The following is a 25,586-nucleotide window of genomic DNA, read 5'->3' on the forward strand; positions in this document are numbered from 1 at the left end:
ATATAGCATGTTTTATATAAAAAAATTTAAAAAATGTAATCGTTTTATTCTGAGAGCTATGACTTATTAATTATTCGGCTGATGGAGCTGTACGGCGACTTGTTTTTTTTGCAGGATAAAATTACGTTTTCAGCAGTACCATCTTTGTTACTTTTGTTTTTTTAATTATTATATATATCAGTGTAGGATCACTGCTATACCTTTATAACCTGACAGCCCTGCAGACACAAGATAGTCTGGTGACCCGGATGTACTCATGATAACATCGGGTCACCGCGGCAACGATCGGGACCCCACGATGACGTTGCGGGGTCTCCGATCCAAGAGCAGAGGGGCTTTTGTCCCTCTGCTCGCAAAATGCTTTGGTCGCAGCATTCAGTGTGTTAAAGTGCCAGGAGCAGCGCGGGCACCGCTACTGGCACTGAGTGCCGGTTGTTATCTGTCAGAATCAGCCTCTGTGCGGACACGATCGGGTGAAACATTAATATGTACCTGGTCATTAAAGCCCAGGGCACAGGGACGTATTGTTACGGCTCACGCCAGAAAGGAGTTAAAGGGGTTGTCTACTATTTGGACAACCCCTATGTAATGCACACGCCCGGGCTGAGCGGCGTGTGCGTGTGATTGTAGTGATTCCACTGGCCCGTGCCGGAGAGTGAATGCCTGGAGGGGCGTAACTAGGTATTCACCCGATCCGACCAGGGTCGCACGACGGCATACGACGCCAGTGCACCAAGGAGGAACCGAGCAGAGGGACCAGGTGCTACTCCAGGACAGACCCCGGACACGGCTGTTGACCCACACAGGGGAATACAGGAACAGACTGGTAGGCTGGCACACAGACTGGTGGGTATAGGCAGGCACGACTGGTATGCAGGCAGGCGGGTATGCAGGCAGGGGGGTACAGGCAAGCACAGCTAGAGTGCAGACAGGGAGGCAGTAGCAGGTAGGAACACAGGCGGGATAGGACCCAGTACACACTGGGACTCAGGAACAATACAGGCAGAGGGGTATAGGCAAGCACAGCTAGAGTGCAGACAGGGAGGCACTAGCAGGTAGGGACACTGGCGGGATAGGACCCAGTACACACTGGGACTCAGGAACAGAACCACAGATGTGGCGGACAAACACAGCAGAGTGAGGCCGCCCAGAGAGGTGAGCGAGAACAGGGCAGGACAAGGCCGCCTGGAGCGGTGAGCAAGAGTAGAGCAGGACAAGGCCGCCAGGAGCGGTGAGCAAAGGGTCAGAGCTGAGCGAGACTGCCGGAGCAGTGAGCAAGAGTAAAGCAGGACGAGACCGCCTGGAGCGGTGAGCAAGAGTGGAGCAAGACTGCCGGAGCAGTGAGCAAAAGGATAAGAGCGGAGCGAGACTGCCGGAGCAGTGAGCAAAAGGATAAGAGCGGAGCAAGGCTGCCGGAGCAGCGAGCAAAGGAGTCAGAGCAGGCTAGAACCGCCGGAGCGGTAAGCAAAGGAGTCAGAGCAGGCTAGAACCGCCGGAGCGGTGAGCAAAGGAGTCAGAGCAGGCAAGGCTGAGCAGGGGGGACAGGGCTCTGTTCACACGGAACAGACAGGAAGGGAAAGGCAGAGCCAGATACCCACAGGGTACTTGCAGTGAAGTAGCGAGTGGACCACAAACTCACAAACGGGAGTACAGAGACAACAAGCAGGAGTTAGGTACGAGTTCAGACTCTGCAGAAAAAGGAAGGGAACGGACATAGAGGCAAAACAGGTAAAGGATAGGAGAGAGTTCATACTGGAACTGAGTGTACGGAGGAGACCGACACTGCAGCGGAATACAGGAGCGGGTCTGGGAATACGGCCCCCAGAGAGGCAGGATGAACAGGCAAGGAGCGTGTTCAGACAGGACAGACAAGATACAGGAGCGGGTCTAGGTAATCGGCCCCTAGAAGGCGGGAGGAACAGGCTAGGAGCGTGTTCAGACAGGACAGACAAGATACAGGAACGGATCTAGGTAATCGGCCCCTAGAAGGCGGAAGGAACAGGCTAGGAGCGTGTTCAGACAGGCCTGGAAATACAGCCTCCAGGATAGGCAGACAAGAGAACACAGACAGGACTCAGTTCAGACACGGGAACTGATACCGCAAAGCAGGAGACAAAGAACAGGACCTGGCACCTTCAGAGTGCAAGCACACACTGAATGAAACACTATGCTCAGGCAGGGATAGATGGGAGCAGCTGAGCTATATACCAGGTGACAGACAGCAATAGGCTGAGGACGCACAAGGGGTGTGACCCACAGCAGGTACAAAAAGCAGGAAGTGATCGGGCGCCGCCCTTAAGCAGCAGAAACAGACACAAACAGACAGCATGGAGGGAAGCCAGAGAGACATTCTGGACTGGAGATCAAGTGCGCGCTCTTGCACAGTGGGAGATGGACCACCATGCAAGGACGCCGCCAGGTATGTTACACCCTACTTGATCAAAATGTTTGGCCCCAATAAAATAATAAAGCCTGTACTCGCCTCTCGTGTTGGCACTGTTCGCGCAGTGTAGGCACTCACAGTCCCGGAGCGCCCATGCTGCTGTTGTGACATGTGAAGCTAGAGCCCAATCAGCACTGGCGTCATTGTCTCCGCCTTCAGACAAATCAAACATGAAGATTAAGTCCAGGCTTCGACTGTTCTCAGACTTTATCTTCATGCTGAATTAGACAGGAGGCGGGGACAGGGACGCCAGCGCTATATGGGCGCTGGCGTCACTACAACCACATGGGAGCCCCGGGGAGAGCGAGTGAGACACCGCGGGAACGGCGCCAGCATGGGAGGAGAGTATAGGCTTTATTATTTTATGGGGGCCGAGCGAGTGGTATGAAGAGGGGTTGACCAAGTAGTGGACAACTTCTTTAAGTATTCTGTATTTAAAAGAGACCAAGAGAGAGAGACATATGTTTGGCAAATTATACAAAGAATAGGTACCCAATGAGTGGGTGCTCACCTTTGAATTGTTGTTAGAAGCATCTTATATCCTGTTACAGGGTTAGGGCTCGCTCACTCCACCTTATTAATTGGACAAGTGCTATCTAATTCTTTAGCAGATTGTATAGCGTTGGTCTGAATGCTATCGGGCAGTGCTGATCAACTCTTATTTTCTCATTTCATTTCAGCTAGAGAAAAAAAAAATAAAAATCGCACCATACTGCGATTTGACTCGTAAATCAGGCTAAACTCGTCCATTCAAGTCTATGGGTGGGTGGAAATCATTAGACTGGAAGGGAGGGAGTGTTATATGTATAGATCACAATGTGATTTCAGAGTGTATCACACAGGATACATATACAACCAATGTCACTAGCTGAAGTAAAACAGCCACTGTAGATATACTCCTTCAGTAAAAATAATACATTTGAATACATAACACAAAGGCAGGGATGGGCAATTCATTTTCCCGAGGGACCATATGAGACAGTAACTTTTGTGGAGGGTTGGAGCAGAAAATAAATATAATATAAATAGGACCATATGAATTTATAATTTTATATTAAATAATAATTTTATCACTTAATATTGAGCATAATTAAGTATGCACATGCCCCTCTATATACAGTGTGAGCCCCCCATAGCCTCCCTAAATACACTGCTCAAAAAAATAAAGAGAACACTCAAATAATACATCCTAGATCTGAATGAATGAAATATTCTCATTGAATACTTTGTTCTGTACAAAGTTGAATGTGCTGACAACAAAAATCACACAAAAATAATCAATGGAAATCAAATTTATTAACCAATGGAGGCCTGGATTCAGAGTCACCCCCAAAATTAAAGTGGAAAAACACACTACAGGCTGATCCAACTTTGATGTAATGTCCTTAAAACAAGTCAAAATGAGGCTCAGTATTGTGTGTGGCCTCCACGCGCCTGTATGACCTCCTTACAACGCCTGGGCATGCTTCTGATGAGGTTGGGGATGGTATCCTGTGGGATCTCCTCCCAGACCTGGACCAAAGCATCCGCCAACTCCTGGACAGTCTGTGGTGCAACGTGACTGTGGATAGAGAGAGACATGATGTCCCAGATGTGCTCAACAAGATTCAGGTCTGGGGAACAGGCGAGCCAGTCCATAGCTTCAATGCCTTCATCTTGCAGGAACAGCTGACACTCCAGCCACATGAGGTCTGGCATTGTCCTGCGTTAGGAGGAACACAGGGCCAACCACATCAGCATATGGTCTCACAAGGGGACTGAGGATCTCATCTCGGTATCTAATGGCAGTCAGGCTACCTCTGGCGAGCACATGGAGGGCTGTGTGGCCCGCAAAAGAAATGCCACCCCACACCATTACTGACCCACTGCCAAACCGGTCATGCTGAAGGATGTTACAGGCAGCATATCACTCTCCACGGCGTCTCCAGAGTCTGTCACGTCTGTCACATGTGCTCAGTGTGAACCTGCTTTCATCTGTGAAGAGCACAGAGCACCAGTTGCGACTTTGCCAATCCTGGTGTTCTGTGGCAAATGCCAAGCGTCCTGCACAGTGTTGGGTTGTGAGCACAACCCCCATCTGTGGACGTCGGGCCCTCATACCACCCTCATGGAGTCGGTTTCTAACAGTTTGTGCAGACATACACATTTGTGACCTGCTGGAGGTCATTTTGCAGGGCTCCAGCAGTGCTCCTCCTGTTCCTCCTTGCACAGAGGCAGAGGCAGCAGTCCTGCTGCTGGGTTGTTGCCCTCCTACGGCCCCCTCCACGTCTTCTGGTAGCGCCTCCAGCCTCTGGACACTACGCTGACAGACACAGCAAACATTCTTGCCACAGCTCGCATGGATGTGCCATCCTGGATGAGCTGCACTACCTGAACAACTTTTGTGGGTTGTAGAGTCCGTCTCATGCTACCACGAGTGTGAAAGCACAACCAACATTCAAAAGTGACCAAATCATCAGCCAGAAAGCATTGGTACTGAGATGTGGTCTGTTGTCCCCACCTGCAGAACCACTCCTTTATTGAGTGTGTCTTGATATTTGCCAATAATTTCCATCTATTGTCTACTCCATTTGCACAACAGCATGTGAAATTGATTATCAATGTTGCTTCCTTAGGCTGCGTGCCCACTATGCGTTTTTCAAGCGTTTTTGCAGCGGAGTTTCTGCAGCGAAAACGCTTAAAAACCGCTTGTTAATACGTGCCCCATGGTCCCCAATAATAATCCGCATGTGCTATGCACATGCTGAAGAAATTTCCGCTGCGGATTATCATTGCGGAAAAATATGCAGCATGTCCATTATTTTTGCGGACACGCAGCGTAATTGCCGCCATTGACTTGCATTGAAACGCATATTATTCGTGTCAGCACATTTGCACACACGGATAATATGCGTTTTGTATGTGCGGATGGTAGCCGGGTTTGGAGAAGAGGAGACTCTCCTCCAGACCCGGGTACCATCGAATCGGTTAAAAAAATTTAAAATAAAAAAAAAAAAATAAAAAAAGAAGATTATACTTACCTTCCAATGTCCCCGGTCTCCATAGCGATGCGTCCCATCTGTTGTATGGGTCGCGGTGGTGTGATGGCCTGCCATGACGTCATTTAGTCATGTGGCAGGTCACGCGACCGCTGACATCGGTGGTTGCGTGACCTGTCACATGACTCAATGACTTCACCGCAGGTCCTTCACACCAACAGAAGACGGAGCGGAGAAAATACCGGGGGCCATCGGAAGGCAAGTATAATCTTTTTTTATTTTTTACCATTCTTATTCTATTTTTTTTTTAACTATTACTTGGTCACACTACAGTGGTGGCCAAAAGTATTGGCACCCCTACAATTCTGTCAGATAATACTCAGTTTCTTCCTGAAAATGATTGCAATCACAAATTCTTTGGTCTTATTATCTTCATTTAATTTGCTTGCAAGGAAAAAACACAAAAGAGAATGAAGCAAAAATCAAATCATTCATCATTTCACACAAAACTCCAAAAATGGGCCAGACGAAAGTATTGGCACCCTCAGCCTAATACTTGGTTGCACAACCTTTAGCCAAAATAACTGCGAACAACCGTTTCTGGTAACCATCAATGAGTTTCTTACAATGCTCTGCTGGAATTGTTGACCATTCATCTTTGGCAAACTGCTCCAGGTTCCTGATATTTGAAGGGTGCCTTCTCCAAACTGCCATTTTGAGATCTCTCCACAGGTGTTCTATGGGATTCAGGTCTGGACTCATTGCTGGCCACCTTAGAAGTCTCCAGTGCTTTCTCTCAAACCATTTTATAGTGCTTTTGGAAGTGTGTTTTAGGTCATTGTCCTGCTGGAAGACCCATGACCTCTGAGGGAGACCCAGCTTTCTCACACTGGGCCCTACATTATGCTGCAAAATTTGTTGGTAGTCTTCAGACTTCATAATGCCATGCACACGGTCAAGCAGTCCAGTGCCAGAGGCAGCAAAGAAACCCCAAAATATCAGGGAACCTCCGCCATGTTTGTCTGTAGGGACCGTGTTCTTTTCTTTGAATGCCTCTTTTTTCCTGTACACTCTATGTTGATGCTTTTTCCCAAAAAGCTCTACTTTTGTCTCATCTGACCAGAGAACATTCTTCAAAAACGTTTTAGGCTCTCAGGTAAGTTTTGGCAAACTCCAGCCTGGCTTTTTTATGTCTCGGGGTAAGAAGTGGGGTCTTCCTGGGTATCCTACCATACAGTCCCTTTCCATTCAGACGCCGAAGGATAGTACGGGTTGACACTGTTGTACCCTCGGACTGCAGGGCAGCTTGAACTTGTCTGGATGTTAGTCGAGGTTCTTTATCCACCATCCGCACAATCTTGCGTTGAAATCTCTCGTCAATTTTTCTTTTCCGTCCACATCTAGGGAGGTTAGCCACAGTGCCATGGGCTTTAAACTTCTTGATGACACTGCGCACGGAAGACACAGGAACATTCAGGTCTTTGGAGATGGACTTGTAGCCTTGAGATTGCTCATGCTTCCTCACAATTTGGTTTCTCAAGTCCTCAGACAGTTCTTTGGTCTTCTTTCTTTTCTCCATGCTCAATGTGGTACACAGGACAGAGGTTGACTCAACTTTAATCCATGTTAACTGGCTGCAAGTGTGATTTAGTTATTGCCAACACATGTTAGGTGCCACAGGTAAGTTACAGGTGCTGTTAATTACACCCATTAGAGAAGTATCACATGATTTTTCAAACAGTGCCAATACTTTTGTCCACCCCCTTTTTTAGGTTTGGTGTGGAATTATATCCAATTTGGCTTTAGGACAATTCTTTTTGTGTTTTTTCATTGAAGACAAATTAAATGAAGATAATAATACCAAAGAATTTGTGATTACAATCATTTTCAGGAAGGAACTGAGTATTATCTGACAGAATTGCAGGGGTGCCAATACTTTTGGCCACTACTGTATATAAATCCATGCCGGTTGCATGGATTTATATAGTGTGACCAAGTTGTCAAGCACTTTCCAAGTGATGCTAAAAAAGCTTGGAAAAGCGCTTGATAACCCGCATGCAGAAATGCATGCAAACGCTTGACAAACGCTTCTACCTGGCAGGAAAAACGCATGTAAAATCCGCATGCATTTTTCCTGCGAGGGAGAAGCGGAAAAAATATGCAGCATTTCTGCATCGTGGGCACATAGACTAAGTGGACAGTTTGATTTCACTGAAGTTTGTGGAGTTATATTCTGTCGTTTAAGTGTTCCCCTTATTTTTTTGAGCAGTGTACAATATAGTAACGTAGGTTAAATAAAGACCTAAGTCCGTCAAGTTCAACCTTCTTCCCCCGATTGTACTTCCTACACTAACACTACATTAACTAACTAACTATCTGGGACTGGGCCTCACAAATGTATTATTACCTTTTTGGTTATTACTGCACTATTACGATTACAAATGAACCATTTCATAATTTTTTTTATTAGTTTTATTTTTGTATTACTTTTATGGTATTCCTAAAATCCCTGTACCTACATCTGTTGATCCAGAAGGCAAAAACCCCAGGACCCATTCAGTCAATTTGCATCAAGGGGAAAAATTCCTTCTTGACCGAGAAAAAGTGATCGGTACAAGAACCAAGTATCAAATGTACTACTATACGTATAACATTTTGTCTAATTTAACTGTAACCCACAATGTTATGTGTATTGAGGAAATAATAAAGCCCTTTTTTATTAAAGATGTTATAGTGTCTGCCATTACTTCCTCTTGTGGTCGGCATTCCACAGTCCGACTGCTCTAACTGTAAAGAACCCTTTCCTGTTTAGATGCCGGAATCGCCTTTCTTCTACCTGTAATTAGTGCCCCCTGGTCCTTAGTATAGTCTTTGGAAGGAATAAGTCATGTGCCAGTACTTTGACCACACATATACAGGGTGGGCCAATTATTTGGATACACCGAAATAAAATGGGAATGGTTGGTGATATCAACTTCCTGTTAGTGGCACATTAGTATATCGGAGGGGGAAAACTTCTAGATGGGTGGTGACCCATGGAGGCCATTTTGAAGTCGGCCATTTTGGATTTAACTTTATTTTTTTCAATGGGAAGAGGGTCATGTGAAACATCAAACTTATTGAGAATTTCATAAGGAAAACAATGGCCGACCTCAAAATGGCCGCCATGGTCACCATCCATCTGGAAAAGTTTTCCCCCTCCCATATACTAATGTGCCACTAACAGGAAGTTGATATCACCAACCATTCCCATTTTATTTCGGTGTATCCAAATAATTGGCCCACCCTGTATATGTTGGCCTCACCAGTGATTTATAAAGGGGTAACAGTACATTGGGATCGTGGGATTTTATTTCTCTTTTTATACATCCTAAAATCTTGTTTGCTTTTGCGGCTGCTGCTTGACATTGAGTACTGCTGCTCAGCTTACTTGTAACCAGAATACCCAAGTCCTTCTCCTGTTCTGTAGTCCCGAGTATACTCTCATTTAATGTTTATGCAACAATAGGATTACTCTGTCCTAGGTGCATTACTCTACATTTATCTATATTAAACCTCATCTGCAAAGTGTTTGCCCATTCAGACATCTTATCCAGATCGTTCTGAAATATCATAATGTCAAGATCAGATTTACTTTACACTTTACTCTCAATCCCATCCCCAAGTCATTAATAAAGAGGTTAAAAAGTAACGGTCCTAGCACAGATCCCTGCGGTCCCCACTGCTGATTATATTCCATTTAGAGAATGTACCATTTATGACGACTCTTTGTTTCCTAACACTTAGCCAATATATATAGCTCCTCCAAGTCCTTGCTTCTGTAGCTTGAGTATGAGGAACTACAATCCAACAAATAACCCCCAATTGTACTACCTACTGGATATTACCATTGTGACGGACAGTTATTCATACACATGGCTGGGACAATAATTGCAGGTCTAACTGCACGGTAATATCAAAGATTCTCTATTTTGTATGCTAAGATTGACTATTTTTGCATGCTCCACTTGACCTTTTTTGTACAGTCATAATGATGTGAACACAATAATACTTGTACTCTATGCATATATTATAAGATATTTACCCCCAGTAGAGCCATCTATTTATCTATCAATCATGCAACTGCTCCAAAAATTATACTTCATAAAAAAAAAAAAAATCTGCATTATAAGATATATATGTTTTAAAAAATCTTGAGGGGGATCTGCTGAAGCTTAGCTTCAAAAAACAAGTGCAATATACATTGCCCATTCACAATTAGTGAAGACGCACAGTACCATTTATCCTTTCATATTCATCTCATTGCCCCTTAAGCTTAAGGGACCAACAATAACTACATGGACCACTTTAGGATCATTTAATATATGTACATGTAAAATGAAAACTCAGTTGTTATATTATGGAATATTTTAGGATCTAATATATGTATATGCAAAATGTAAACTTAGTTATCATATCATACTTATTAGTCCAACTAATTAGTTTTTCTTCTATATACCAATCGCCTACACACAATACATACAGCGCTCACCATACACTAGTTTAATTCATACACAACCCACGGGCTGTCTATATCGAAGCACATATACTCACCACAAGCTTGATGAGTGCTTACACCGCGCATGCGCTGCCACGTCCCCTGTGGAGGAGTGCTCCGACACTGACGCGTCGCCATGGCTATGGGTCCCGGTCACCTAACGTGGCAACATGGCGGGGATGCGCCAACTCCATACATCCAGCCAATTATACGATAGCCACACATATAAAACCCTAACACTGGAACGCATTCTACACCTCCTGACGAAACCGCAGTGGCGGTGAAACGTGTGTCGAGATTGCAAGTGAGCTCCCTATTCACGGCCACCCACCATGTCTACAGGTAATGAATTCCTAACTATGCCTATTGAGACATCCATACAACTATACTGTCTATACTTATACTATTTATACTTATATACCTACTTGACTGTATTTACTATGGTGATCATGAGGCAGACTACAGAATAGATATTATAATTCATTGCCTTCATATCTGAGACTTCGGGGTGAGTTAACATTACTGTATAGGTTGCTCACTGGTCTCCTATAACATTTTGTGCTATGCCATGTGCTCTCTTCATGTAGAACTTAAATACTTGCATAACTAGTTTTAGTATAGTTTTAAAATGTTGGTATATAAATTATTTAGATCTGTTACCTCCATTTTTCGTGATTGGACATATGCACATTATAATGGTAGGCACAAATTTATGCTAATTTTAGACAATTATTTCCTTAAAAAAAAAACACAATATAAAAAAAATAAGTATAGATGTTTAATCCATTTCTACAAGTAAAGATATGAAGCGCTACCCTCCTGGAAGCTTGTAAGTCAATACAGAGCCACTGCTTTATGGCAGATAGCATCAGCCTCGATTCCAAAAATAAATCAATGAACAGGAGAGGTTCAGACTGAGCGGCACTGCTCCTCGCTGCCACAATATAATACCAATACTTGGAGTGGTATAAATTAAAATCATTTTTATAAAGACAAAATTAAAACAAAAAACATAAGATTGATGTACAGGGTTAACAAAGCTCCCTGTGCATCCCAATCTTATTAGGTTTTGTTTTACTTTGAATTTATAAAAACCAATAACTTCATTTTTATCACTCCAAGTGTGGGTATTATATTGTGCTACTGAGGGGCAGCGCCTCTCAAAGACAGAATTTTATATCTGTTGATTATTTTTAGCCAATTGATAAAATAAAAATCATAGCTTGTATTAATATGCCTTTAAAATAAGATTCTCCACATTGGCTTCTTTTAAGTGAACAGAGGGAACATTGTGGCTGCGAGGCTCCTTTTGTCACAATCGCAGCAATGCTGCACCGTTTTGCTCCAGCTTTAAAAAAAATTCTGCCAAAACAATGTAGTTTTACCAGGTAAAAAAACAGCCACAACATATGATTGCAGCTTTATGATAATGTTCACGGATGTGTGAATCTATCATCCAAACAAAACTGAAATTTTTTTTTTTCTGGTGTCATCCTAGGTGCATGTCCACCCAAACCTCCCTACTTAACACTACAGACAAGCAATTTTTTTTTATATCCATTGGCTTTTAACAACGTATCAGTTAAAGGGAATCTATCACCAGGTTTTTGCTACCATAATCTGAGAGCAGCTTAATGTAACGGCAGAGACCCTGATTTCAACAATCTATAACTGACTGGGCTGCTTTGTAATTTTTATTAAGTCATTTTATAATAGGGAGATATCACTAGCACCATTTATCCTGAGGCCAAGTAGTCCAACCACGCCCCCACCATTGATTGTGTATAGTCAGAAAGCTGCCAGTGTACATATAAAGCTGCCAATCAGTGGTGTGGGTGGAGTTATACAGAGCTCAGCATTCAGAGAACTGATAGATCTGAAGCAACTAAAATGGTTTTTAATAAAAACTGCAGAAAGCAGCCTAGTGACATATTGCTGGAATCAAGAACTCTGCCCCTACATCATGCTGCTCTCAGATTGGGTAGCAAAAAACAGATTCCCTTTAAAAAAGGATGAAACTAGAATGCAAAAACAGAACTACAAAATATGCCCTAGCTCCAACAGTGTCTCACAAATTCCGAAAGTTATTTTGGCGCGCGTCGCGTACACGGCGCGTACACAGCGAGCGTGCGTCGCGTACGGCGTACACAGCGAGCGTGCGTCGCGTACGGCGTGCGCATGTCTTGTCTGTCTGTAGGCAGCAGATCACTCTCCACGGCGTCTCCAGAGTCTGTCACGTCTGTCACATGTGCTCAGTGTGAACCTGCTTTCATCTGTGAAGAGCACAGGGCACCAGTGGAGACTTTGCCAATCCTGGTGTTCTGTGGCAAATGCCAAACGTCCTGCACGGTATTGGGCTGTGAGCACAACCCCCATCTGTGGACGTCGGGTCCTCATTCCACCCTCATGGAGTCGGTTTCTAACAGTTTGTGCAGACACATGCACATTTGTGGCCTGCTGGAGGTCATTTTGCAGGGCTCTAGCAGTGCTCCTCCTGTTTGTCCTTGCACAAAGGCAGAGGTAGCGGTCCTGCTGCTGGGTTGTTGCCCTCCTACGGCTCTCTTCACGTCTCCTGGTGTACTGGCCTGTCTCCTGGTAGCGCCTCCAGCCTCTGGACACTACGCTGACAGACACAGCAAACATTCTTGCCACAGCTCGCATTGATGTGACATCCCGGAGATCATCCACAACCTCATCAGGAGCATGCCCAGACTCATTTTGACTTGTTTTAAGGACATTACATCAAAGTTGGATCAGCCTGTTGTGTGTTTTTTTTGGGGGTGATGCCAAATCCAGGCCTCCATTGGTTAATAAATGTGATTTCCATTGATGATTTGTGTGTGATTTTGTTGCCAGCACATTCAACGTTGTACAGAACAAGGTATTCAATGAGAATATTTCATTCATTCAGATCTAGGATGTGTTATTTGAGTGTTTCCGTTATTTTTTTGAGCAGTGTATATTAAAATAAGGGAGGGGAAATTTTTCATGATCTGTACTCTTTAAGACCCCATTAGATCAGAAACTGGCAAACATTGTAGACCGTGCATTTTACTGCCTCACATCTCTGCTTTCTAGAAAAATCAAAATTGTTAATACAGTCAATAAAATTTAGAACAGAAACACTGAAGTCTGAGCGACAGATATAGAAGTAAATATGGCATGCTGCGTTCCAGATCAAAAGGGTGCAAAAAAATAAAAAACACTGCCTGTCCAGTTCGGGACTTCAGAAATATAGTAAACCTGTTCAATAAAATCTTGCTTTACTTTAAGGCCCCGTCACACTTAGTGACGCTGCAACGATCCCGACAACGATACGACCTGTCAGGGATCGTTGCTGCGTCGCTATGTGGTCGCTGGTGAGCTGTCAAACAGGCAGGCTCACCAACGATCAGGGGAGCAGCGACATCGTGGAAAGAATCGTTCCACGATGTCCTGCTCCTGGTTACGAGCCTGCTGAAGCAGGAGCAGGCTGGTAACTATGGTAAACATCGGGTTACTAGGGGCACACACGCACCTAGTAACCAGTTGTTTATCATGGTTACCACTCTGCTACAGTGAGCGGGAAGTTATCGCTCACTTTAGCAGGCTCGTAACCATGATAAACAACGGGTTACTAGGTGCGCGTGTGCCCCTAGTAACCAGATGTTTACCATAGTTACCAGCCTGATCGCTGCTCCCGCTGGTCACACACAGCGATGTGTGCTGACCAGCGGGAGAGCAACGACCAAACAATGGTCCAGGACACTTTGCAGCGATCAGCGACCTCACAGCAGGGGCCTGATCGTTGCAAAGTGTCACACATAGCGACATCGCTGGTGAGGTCGCAGTTGCGTCACCAAAACCGTGACACAGCAGCGATCTCGCTATGTGAGACAGGGGCTATAGACTTCAAAATTCTATTAGAACCAATTAAGTGAGCAACACTGAAAATGAAACCATCTCAGCAAGCTCAAAGCTTGCCATTCTTTTCGGCAGCTCAGCAAACAATGTATTATCATGGGATCTCCTCTTCATTGTGTAGAGTGATATAAGCCTCCACACACTGGTATGCCAGGCATAACTCATGCAATGCTCCTCTGTAAAATTAAATATGCAAATTGCCTCTTCAGAGAGGAAGAGGATTTGAACTTTAGTGCCACCTATTGGAAGCAGCAATCCTAAATTTGCATATTTAATTTTCCAGAGGAGCATTGCATGGCTTATAAGCCTACTTACACGTCACTCCCCAGATAGAGAAATGTTACCCCTTAGACCACAGTCAGAGGTCTCTCATACAGCCAAAACAGTGTCTGCAAATTGAGATTCTGGTTTGGCTTTTATCCTAAGTCATGTGACAAGGCTCGTTAAAGGGTCAATATTGACTTTTAGGATTGCTGCTTCCTATAGGTGGCACTAGAGTTCTAGGCCTCTTCCTCCCTGAAGAGGCAATTTGCATTTTTTACTTCATGAAAACTCATGCCCACTTATTTTTGCGCATTCTTTCTATAGATATAAATGCATTTTTAACTGTTACATCATTTTTACACCACAAATGCATTTTAAAAAAACTGAATTAAATCTGCATCAAAAAAGCAGAGGAGATTAAGACTACATATTTTGCTGCAGAAAACAATGCAGTGTCTTAACACATAGGAACATGGCCTAATAATGCTCAACTAGTAGCAGTGGCGGTTAAATTATTGGGCCTCAAAATCACTCTAGTGTTACCCGTGCTGGATGCTTTAGGTCACGCAGAAATCTTTTACCTGTGCAGCTCTGCTAAATGTTGTAGAACGTTAGGCTGATTTTCCCCGGGGTACTTAGCACATAGGACAACAACATTTTTCAGTGAAATAAAAAGAACTTACTCAAAAGCAAAGAAGAGCCCACTGGTGACCAGGATCAGGATCAGGGTGAGGTAGAAGACTCCAGTTTGCCTGGCCATCATAATCCTGCCATTGCAGAAGAACTTGTTTCTCCCAGGAAAAACTTCCCATTTTCGCTTTATGGCAGTTTTCTTGTTGTGAGGAGACTCCATGGGGGAGGTTCCACGAGTATTAATTTCACTATAACCACACTCTTTCATGGGCCCACCTCCTGGAGTCATCAATTGAGGACAGCGGTCTGCAAATATGGATGTATAAAATCCTGGTGGGCAATGAAGGCAATCCGACAAAATAATGGTAATCCACAGACACTAATTCAGACCAAAAGTAGATGACAAAAGTAACCAAATTTTCAGCATGAAGTCAACCCTGGCTGATTTCCAATTTTCTTATCCCCATTTTGCTGAGAAGATGCTAGGGCCTTTATGCCAGAAGGTCCCTCTAAAGTAATTATCCAGTATATGGGTGTTCAGATGCTTGTCAACCAGTTAGCAAATATACTAATATGGTTACGGAGGAAAGCAGCTCAACTTCTGAGATTTTGAGTGTAGCGAACTCTGCAGGCAGTTCCTTATATTTTGCTTACACTGTCTTTTTACATTGGCAGTCATATGAGCGGCAAAATAGACAGAGTAATTTCACGGGGCCTAGTAAATTCTCCTCTCCAGACAACACATGGTTTCCAATATATATTCACCATCACAATTTATAGCACTGGAGGCATGCAATTCTGAATGTGGATGAGGATATTAGACATTCTTGTACGGATATAGGCTTGTAAACCATAAACATTAAGTCTATATAGTAATCCAGATAAGAAGCAATAATAAAAAGTTAATGGTATCAGCAGAGCAACTTGAATCTATGGTGAAAGCACCTTTCCCAAGATACTTGTGGAAAGAAAAAGCTTTTATTTAGGTTGCTTCCTCTTACACCACAATCCTCTCCCTTCCTTAACAACCGATAAAGAACGGTCATTACATACTGGAGGAAGTAGCAGCAAGATTTCAGAGACTTCAAGGTTTCATATCCCTTCACAAATCTTGTGTCTACAGACAAGGAAGGAACACAGAACTACACACAAGAGGTCTGTGTGAAGGGCATCCCAACAATCCGCGGGTATCTTCTCTCCTCCACCACCAGCGCTGGTCTCCACAATCCTTCAGGCTAGCTTCTAACACCAGGCATGTCTTGTTCTACTATGGGACTGAAAGAAAAAAACAAAAACAAAACACTATTAACCAGATTGATTATGGCTCAATTCCTAAAAAAAGTGCAACACTATAGGCCCAGCCAGATCAAATTTTACCTATACACTTTGGGCCGTTTCATCGTTTGCATCTGCTTGAAGTCACTTGTCTTGTGATATTCACTCATGGTTTATTTGTGCCAAATTCAACAAAATGATGCACATCATTCATGAATGTTATGTAGTCAAAAAGTCTTTATTTTTATATTTAACTTGCTGTGCAACAGTTCCACTAAAATGTCACATAGGGTGCACCAAAATCTCTCCAGGGAGGGGCTGGAAGACTTTTGCGAATCATCATTTGCGACTTTTCAAAAGATCCCAAATGATGAATCAGATAAAAGCATCTAGAAGCCCTAAACCCCACCCAAAGGGGTAGACACATAAAGCAAACATAAAAAAGGCAAAAAATGAAAAGTTGAAAATGGAGCAAAAAGAAAATCTCAGTGGAAAAAAAGGCATAAATGCAATAATGAACTGAGTTTCAATACTGTCTGAAAAAAAGTGTATAAGCTAACATCTCCAAAGCATATGCCAAATATAAATTTATGTTCCTTTACTGATTGGAAAATAAAATCTGGATATATTATATTTTCCTGGCTCCTACAATTTTTATTACTTTGCTGATCCCTAAATTCAACATGTTGTTCAAAATTAAATTAGCTTCAAAACGTGTGGTTAAAAATAAAAGCATCCATTATTTACCTATTAAATCACTAGCGCTGAGGATAAGGTGGTCCTGCACACCCGCTTTATTTCCCTGCAGTACATACACATCAGGGCTGCAGCCAATCACTGACCTCGGCAGCAATGCCAGTAGGTCAGCTATTGGCTAGTGGTGAAGACATGTCATTGTTGTTAAAAAACAGGATAAAGACCATCAGGAACCGCTGCAGCATAGGCGCTGGAATGGAAGGGGGTATATATAGAAGAGTAATGTTTGTTTTCATATTAGTAGGGAGATAGGCTGCTTTTCCTGTACTGCCGGCGATGTCCCACAAATGGATTTGAGAGATTAATATCGATAAACACAAATTTTATCTTGTGGTATAAAATATACGCATTTCGAGGTTACCCAACCTCTTCTTCAAGATACAACGAAACCCTATTTTGCACCATTTGCTCCTCAGCTCCATCTTGTGTTTTCATGATGTAACATTTCAGCAACTTGTTTAGTTTCTTAACCCTTCCCGGCGATTTTCTGTTTTTTTTCTCCCCTTCTTCCAAGACCCATAACTCTTATTTTTCTAACCATATAGCCATATGAGGGACGAGGTATACTTTTGAACGCCAATTCATTTTACCATATAGTGTACTAGAGAATGGGAGAAAAAAAAAAACAAGTGCGGGGAAATTGTAAAAAAAAAAAAAAAAAAAAAAAGTGCAATTCAACAATTGTTTTTTTGTTTATTTTTTTTATTATTATTTATAGTTTTATTAACTATATGGTTAAACTGACCGGGCAATATGATTGTAATATTGTTACAATACGTGTAATATTGTTACGCTGTTTACTGACTGGACATTTCTGACTGCAGCAATACCAAATGTTTATTTTTTTTTTATAATGGTTTTATTTTTAATGGGGCAAAAAACGATGATTTGAACTTGCGTTTTTACCATATTTAAAAAAAAAAAAAAAAAAAGTTTACCGTCTTCAATAGCAGGGCTGTGGAGTCGCTAAGCCAAACCTTCGACTCCAACTCCTCAATTTCCATGTCACCGACTCCATCATACATGGCTCATGTTTAAGTGATAAATTTACTGTAGCACAGATTCATCTCAGCTAAAAGTCTAGACCCTTAGATCAGGGATAGGACAGACATTTATAGAACATTTCATAACTTTCCCAAATTCTTATGAAAAAATATTCCCCACAAACTGCACTGAACTACGGTACCCAATTTATTATATATTTTAGGAGTCGGTCCATTTTATACCGACTCCAACGCCCTGTTCAATAGTCCCATTAGAAGACTTGATCCAAGCACTGCTATGTATTGCAGAAATCATGATCTATGAACGCCAGCCACGAGTCAGCATCCCCATGAGTATCATAATGGCAGGCACGGGAGTTTTATGCAAACCCCCGGTTTTCATGACAACCCATCGGCGCCCAGCGATCACATGAGAAGTACCGATGGGTGGGATAAATGATGTGCTTCCGGGCTGGTGGGTATTAAATCCCGCTGTCAGTGATTGACAGCAGGATTTAACCGGTTAACAGCACCGCTCTGTCCGTGGCTGTTAGGCATAGTGGGCACATAGCCTTTCAAGCGTTTTTGCCACGGAATTTCCGCAGCAAGAACGCTTAAAAAACGCTTGGTAATACGTGCCCCATGGTACCCAATGATAATTCGCATGTGGAAATTTCCGCTGTGGATTATCATTGCGTAAAAATACGCAGCATGTCCATTATTTTTGCGGACACACAGCGTAATCACCGCCACTGACTTGCATTGAATCGCTTAATATCGCGTGACCTGTCACATAACTAAATTACGTCATGAAAGGTCCTTTTAGACCATCGCGAGCCGTACAAGAGACCGGGAGCATCGTACAGGAGACCGGGGGCCATCGGAAGGCAAGTATGTTTATTTTTTATCATTTTTATTCTTTTTTTTTAACTATTAACTTGGTCACACTATATAAATCTATGCCGGTTGCATGGATTTATATAGTGTGACCAAGTTGTCCAGCACTTTCCAAGTGATGCTAAAATCGCTTGGAAAGCGCTTGATAACCCACATGCAGAAATGCATGCAAAAACGCTTGACAAACGCTTCTACCTGGTGGGAAAAACGCATGTGGATTTTACATCCGTTTTTCCCGCCAGGTAGAAGCGTTTGTTAAGCATTTTTGCAAGCGATTTTTAGCATCACTTGGAAAAGTGCTTGACACCTTGGTCACGCTATATAAATCAATGCAACGGGCATGGATTTATATAGTGTGACCAAGTAATAGTTAAAAGAAAAGAATAAGAATGGTAAAAAATAAAGATTATACTTACCTTCCGATGTCCCTTGATGTTTTCTCCGCTCCGTTCGGTCTGTTGTATGGGTCGCTGTGGTGTGAAGGACCTGCGGTGACATCATTGAGTCGCGTGACCTGTCACATGACTAAATGATGTCATGGCAGGTCCTCACACCACCACGACCCATACAACAGACCGGACGCATCGCTATGGAGACCGGGGGACATCGGAAGGTAAGTGTAATCTTTATTTTTTGTTTCAAATCCCTTTTGTAACAGGTACTATGGTACCTGGGTCTGGAGGAGAGGCTCCTCTTCTCCAAACCCGGGTACCATCCGCACATAGAAACGCATATTATCCGTGTGTGCACATGTGCTGACACAGATAATATGCGTTTCAATGCAAGTCAATGGTGGCAATTATGCTGCGTGTCCGCAAAATTAATGGACATGCTGCGTATTTTTCCGCAGCGGAAATTTCCGCAGCATGTACACAGCACATGTGGATTATCATTGGGGACCATGGGGCACGTATTACCAAGCAGTTTTTAAGCGTTTTCTCTGCGAAAATTCCGCGGCAAGAACGCTTGAAAAACGAGTAGTGGGCACGCAGCTTTAGAGGCACTTGATGGCTAATTAAATCAGGGGGGGGGGCGGCACTGGATTAGCTGCGGAGTCAACAGGTAAATAATACCTATCTTGTCATTTTAATGCATTACATATCCCTGGAATTTTTTTCACCAATCTCTTTAAATTCAGGAAAGGCAACTGTACCAATTTATCTATATACAAGTTACTAATAACATATCCCAAGGATAGGACACCAATATCTGAATGGTCAGAGACAAAAATTCAGGACCCACCACCATCAGCTGTTATCAGCTCTGCAGCAGCAGGATGTAAACATTGAGTGGGTACTGCAGATCAGCTCTTGGTCTAAAGATCTACAGCATCTGGCAGCAGCCGCTACAGTGCTCAATGATTATATCCAGCTTCCAGCAAAGCTAAAAAAGCTGCTTTGACAAACTGACAATGTGTAACATGCTCACTAACAGGATTGCCCTCTGTCAGCTTGAGTTGTAGCTGCAAGTATGCAAGTTTAGTCACACTGAAAGACTGGATAACTTTATGTTCAAAACCTATTTAAGGCTCTGTTCACACTTCCATTGTGATTCTGACTTAAGTAAAAAATAAGTTACAGCCAGACGAGTCCCACTACTGATACAACAGGCATTAGACTCAAGCTGCTGTTTGAAGGAATATTCCCCCAAAGCCACTCTCTTTGACAGGAGGGATAACTCTGTTTGTTGCTGCTAGGGCCTGAAATAAAAGCCATAAACATCATTGGAAATACATTTTTATAAGACTTGTGATGTGTGGAGGGACGTATACGTGCAACTTTAGTAAACAGGAGTCGCTATTATTCAATATTAAAGGGAACCTGTCACATGCTATCTACACTGCCCCCATAGCGTTGTTAGTGATGCAATGTGCATCACTAACAAGCTTTTTTTCATTAAAATTGTTGGTAGTATAATGATTTTATAACCTTTTGATACACTTTGTCCAACCTGCTCTCTTTCAGTCACTGCTGGCGCTGCCCGTGTATTTGAATATTGCTCCAGGCAAGAGCAGGGGCATTAGTATATGTCCGGCGGCCTGCGCAGTGAGGCTGTGTGACTACCAGCTTCACTGCGCGTGCGCTATAACGCTGTGTGATTACCAGCTTCACTGCGCTATGACGCTGTGTGATTACCAGCTTCACTGCGCTATGACGCTGTGTGATTAGCAGCTTCACTTCGCGTGCGCTATGACGCTGTGTGATTAGCAGCTTCACTTCGCGTGCGCTATGACGCTGTGTGATTACCAGCTTCACTGCGCTATGACGCTGTGTGATTACCAGCTTCACTGCGCTATGACGCTGTGTGATTACCAGCTTCACTTCGCGTGCGCTATGACGCTGTGTGATTACCAGCTTCACTTCGCGTGCGCTATGACGCTGTGTGATTACCAGCTTCACTTCGCGTGCGCTATGACGCTGTGTGATTACCAGCTTCACTTCGCGTGCGCTATGACGCTGTGTGATTACCAGCTTCACTTCGCGTGCGCTATGACGCTGTGTGATTACCAGCTTCACTTCGCGTGCGCTATGACGCTGTGTGATTACCAGCTTCACTGCGCTATGACGCTGTGTGATTACCAGCTTCACTGCGCTATGACGCTGTGTGATTACCAGCTTCACTGCGCTATGACGCTGTGTGATTACCAGCTTCACTGCGCTATGACTCACTATGTTCCCCGCGCATGCACAGTGAAGCTGGTAATCACACAGCGCAGGCCGCCGGACATATACAAATGTGTGTGCACCCCACAATATCAGCACTTGCCGGGAGCATTATTCAAATACATGGGTGGCGCCAGCAGTGAGTGAACGTGAGCATCACACCCCGTATGACGGAAAACGAGCAGGTATGATAAAGTATATCAAAGGTTATAAAATCATTATACTACCAACAATTTTAATGAAAAAAGCTTGTTAGTGATGCACATTGCACCACTAACAACGCTATGGGGGCAGTTTACATAGCATGTGACAGGTTCCCTTTAATAATGAAGTTATGTCATGTGCCTCTGTGACTGATGTGTGCCCGATCCCATTCCCCAACATTGGATAACAGGGCAGGTACTATAACCACCATCATGTTGGTGGTCACTCATACCAACTTGTATACACATAGGGGCATGCTGAATCTGCCATGGGTTGGTGGAGAAGCTGGTGCGGGACGTATGCCAGGGCCACGAGCCGGGAATAAGCGCTGGCTCTGCTCTAATGCCAAAGGACGAGACCCCGGAGATCTCCCAGGCACAAGTCCGTCCAGAAGAGGAAGCCCCGAGCAACCATCACTGCACCCAGATGAGTCAGTGCAGGGGAAGATCGTGTGGCTCCCATCACTGCTGGCCGGGGCGCCTCACATTCCTACACATCAGCCGGACTCACGATGCGCCCAGCTACATCTCCGCCAAGGCCGCCCCCTGTCAGCAGACACGCACCGAGCCCTAGAGGACAAGATGGAGTATGCCGCGCCCGCCTAGGAGCTTTCCTCACTAGTGACAACAACGCACCTTCCGCCCCAGTGTCCAGGCGCCGAGCTCCCGTAGCCTTCCTGTCTCGCTCTCCGCCTCCTGCAGGCGACTGAGAAGAACAGCACACCTACACTCACAGACAACGGCTGCAAATGCGAGCACAGCCCCGCCCAAACAGGCGAAGAGAACAAGAGCAGCACGGGAGATGTAGTTTTCGGAAGTGCGAAAAACTTTCTTCTTCTGCCACTGATAAACTACAATTCCCGAGAGGACATAGCGCTGCTACGTAATGGACGCCCGTTTCCCAGTATTGGGTGTTCCGATGAACCGGAACTCCGCTGCGTTTGCGGATTGTTTGCAGGTTGTGACCAGCGTGTCATCTCTCCACAGGCACAGCGCTGCCCTCTGCGAACTACTTTTCCCAGAATGCAGTGCGCCCGGGTCACCTGCATTGTGAACCTATGTCTTTGTATGAGGCCACGTTCACACGTTCAGTATTTGCTCAGTATTTTACATCAGTATGTGTAAACCAAAATCAGGAGTGGGAGGGAAATACAGAAGTGGTGACGTGTTTCTAATATACTTTTCCTCTAATTGTTCTACTCATTTTGGCTTAGAAATACTGACAGGTGAACATGGGCTGACAGTAGAACTAACCAAGAGCATGAAGCCACCTTCACACGTTCAGTATTTGATCAGTATTTTACATCAGTATTTCTAAGCCAAAACCAGGAGTAGAACCATCAGAAGGAAAGTATAATAGAAACACGTCACCACTTCTGATCACTCACTCCTGGTTTTGGCTTAGAAATACTGATGTAAAATACTGACCAAATACTGAACGTGTGAACGTGGCCTTACAAACATTTTCAGCATTGAGACCTGAGATTGGATAACACTTGTCCTAGGAGGAAACTGATGCAGCTTTATTTTATGCCCCTGTTAGCATATGTTATGCTTTGTAAGGGCCATGACAAGGGGTAGGCACCTGCTTAGGGCACTAGCTCTCGCCTCCCCAGGAGGGGCGCACTTTGAAGAGAAAAAAACAAAACTGACATTGCTGAATGACTGTGTTGCACCCCGGCTGTTGCTCCCTTCCCATTCTCAAATGTGTTCACATCTATCAGACGCAGATACAATTGATGTGTACGCCGCCCGGACTATGAGCAGAGGAGCTGTAATCGGCTCCCTCTTCCATCAGAACGCAGGCTACTTCTGGCCTGCACTCTGGAGACTGCACACACAAGGGACGTTGGATAGCAAGATGACCGGGAACCTGGATTAAGTAAGTATAAGCTTTTTTTTATTTTTATTATTATTTTGCCACTGAAAGGGGGACATCACAAGAGGGACTGTAGGGGACATTATTCGGCAAGTGTCCAGCGTTGCGGAGCTGCGTTGGAAGAAAACTCACTCTCAAGAAGACTTACCCGCATTCAAAACAACAACTTTTACATTCAAATCGGCCCCGCTAAACAGGTTTATTTCGCAACCCTTGTATCTTTTTTTATTCCACAACCCCAAAAAGTTATTCACCACTTTTAACTCCCTCCTCCGCCCTCCATTGCAGCCTCCGACCTCCCTCATCTCTTCAGAAGATTTCACCGCACATTTCAAAAATAAGGTCGACCAAATAAGGCAAGTCTTTACTGCCCATCCACCACAACCCCTATGTAAAAAAGACCACTGCTCCTCCCCCATAACCTTCCTCCACACAATCACTGAAGGAGAGCTCACTCATCTCCTCTCTAAATCGCACCTCACCACTTGTGCACTTAACCCCATCCCAACTCCTCCACAACCTATCCCACCTCCTCCCCAACCTCACGTCACGCTAGTTAAGGAAAGGACCAAGCGTATAACGATGGGAAAAAAGGGGAAGCCCAACAACTAGGGAGAGTGGAGACCCCTAGACTGATCTTACAACACCCTGACTCCCCTATCGTCCCTAAATAGGTTCTGCACCTATCGCCGAGCAGGATACCTAATCCCTGACTAACCCTAGAGCTAGGCCCCAGGTAGGGAGGGGAAGGGGTGAGTACTAGTCAGCCCCCACTGCAACTAAAGACAAACAAGGCAAACAGACAAGGGGATACACTTAGCTTTGAGAAGACACCAGAGATCACGACTACTATCACCAAGGAACTCCAAGAAGAAACTAGCCGACTGCTAAAACTCTGAGCCTGCACAGAGGAAAATAGTTCTATCACCGGCGACTCTCTGGAGACACTGAAGGTTTTTAAATATCAAGCAAGGGTGTGTCAATTGGCAGCAGAAGGTGGAGATCACTGTTGGGTCCTAGTGAGAGAAGGATACCATTACATTACAGAGATGAAAGGATCAAGAAGGTGTCTGCAAAGCCAAGCGCAGCGACCTTCTACAGCTGGATCCAGAACGACTGTCTGTCAAACCTAATATACCCGTGACACCTCACCACAATGCTTATCCCAGCCCTAACCCATCTTTCCAATACGTCTCTTCGGACAGCACCAGCGGAGGTAGTCCTTCCTTGAGCTATAGAAGCACAAGATCACAGAGAGGGTAAAAGGCCCCTCCCACCTCCACCCTCCAGTGTTTTTCCTGTCCCTACTGGGGATAGTCTCATGAGAGGTTGCTCCTAGAGTGAAGATATCCTGTGGAGCTTCATTGTACGGACTCAGGGTGATTGGGTGGTCTCGGCCTTCCCTTCCCCGTCAAGCGGTCCGTGGACAATATCTTTCTAAATAGAAGTCCCTCAGCCATCCTTCGCTGTACCAGTATGGGCTCAGAGGGATCGTGGGGTCTCTGCCTTCCCTTCCCCCTGTTTTTCAAATTAGCAGATGAGGAAGCTCAGTTTGATATGGCACATGAACATGATTGTCAGGCATTGATGGAAGCTGAAATAAAAGGCTTGGCAAATATTACTGATGTACCACTCACTAACCCCTCTGCTGAGTATTTTGTAGATGGTTCCAGAGCTTGGGACAGTGAACAAGGACGATTCATCACCGGGTATGCAGTAGTCCACAATGGTAAGGCAGTGATACAAGAACCACTCCCCTCCAGCTGCTCTGCGCAAGAGGCAGAGCTTAAAGCCCTCGCTGCAGCGTGTAATCTGGGAAAAGGTAAATAAATTAATGTATTTTCTGACTTGCAATATGCTTATGGTGTTGCACATGACTTTGGCCCCATTTGGCAAAACCGTAATTTCTTGACCTCTGCTGGAAAACCTATAAGAGCAGCTACTCACAGCACTCACCCTTCCGAAGGGCAGCCATAGTCAAAGTGTCAGCACACACTCAGGAACAAACTCCCCTTGCAGTAGGGAATGCTTTGGCCGACCAGGCGGCTAAGGAAGCAGCACGACTACTTCTGACAGAGATACTGGCTATCGCAAGTGCGGGAACCCCAGGAGACTCAGAGTCAGGGAGTGCAGGAAGCCCCCTTTAAAATAAGGAGACATCCTCTGCACCGG

The 25,586-nt window shown here is 44.5% G+C and overlaps 1 protein-coding gene across 6 annotated transcripts in view; it reads right to left on the reverse strand.

Moving 5' to 3' along the window:
- ZDHHC14 (zDHHC palmitoyltransferase 14) overlaps positions 1 to 22,333 on the reverse strand; it is a 184,716-nt gene extending 162,383 nt beyond the window's left edge. For 4 of the 6 annotated variants that reach the window (XM_073672410.1, XM_073672409.1, XM_073672412.1 and 1 more), the window contains exons 1-2: positions 22,172 to 22,332; positions 14,809 to 16,033 (exon numbers count right to left, since the gene is read on the reverse strand). In XM_073672410.1, the coding sequence (XP_073528511.1) occupies positions 14,809 to 15,047 (239 nt within the window). In that variant the 5' untranslated portion in view covers positions 15,048 to 16,033; positions 22,172 to 22,332. Of the gene's footprint in view, positions 1 to 14,808; positions 16,034 to 22,171 lie in introns of all 6 variants that reach the window. The other 2 variants (XM_073672415.1, XM_073672411.1) reach the window with 2 other exon arrangements.
- Positions 22,334 to 25,586: the final 3,253 nt, after the last annotated feature.

This window comes from Phyllobates terribilis, unplaced genomic scaffold, assembly GCF_046119375.1.
Source record: "Phyllobates terribilis strain yellow unplaced genomic scaffold, ASM4611937v1 Scaffold_3__8_contigs__length_932513732, whole genome shotgun sequence".
In the NCBI taxonomy this organism is placed as follows: Eukaryota; Metazoa; Chordata; class Amphibia; order Anura; family Dendrobatidae; genus Phyllobates; species Phyllobates terribilis.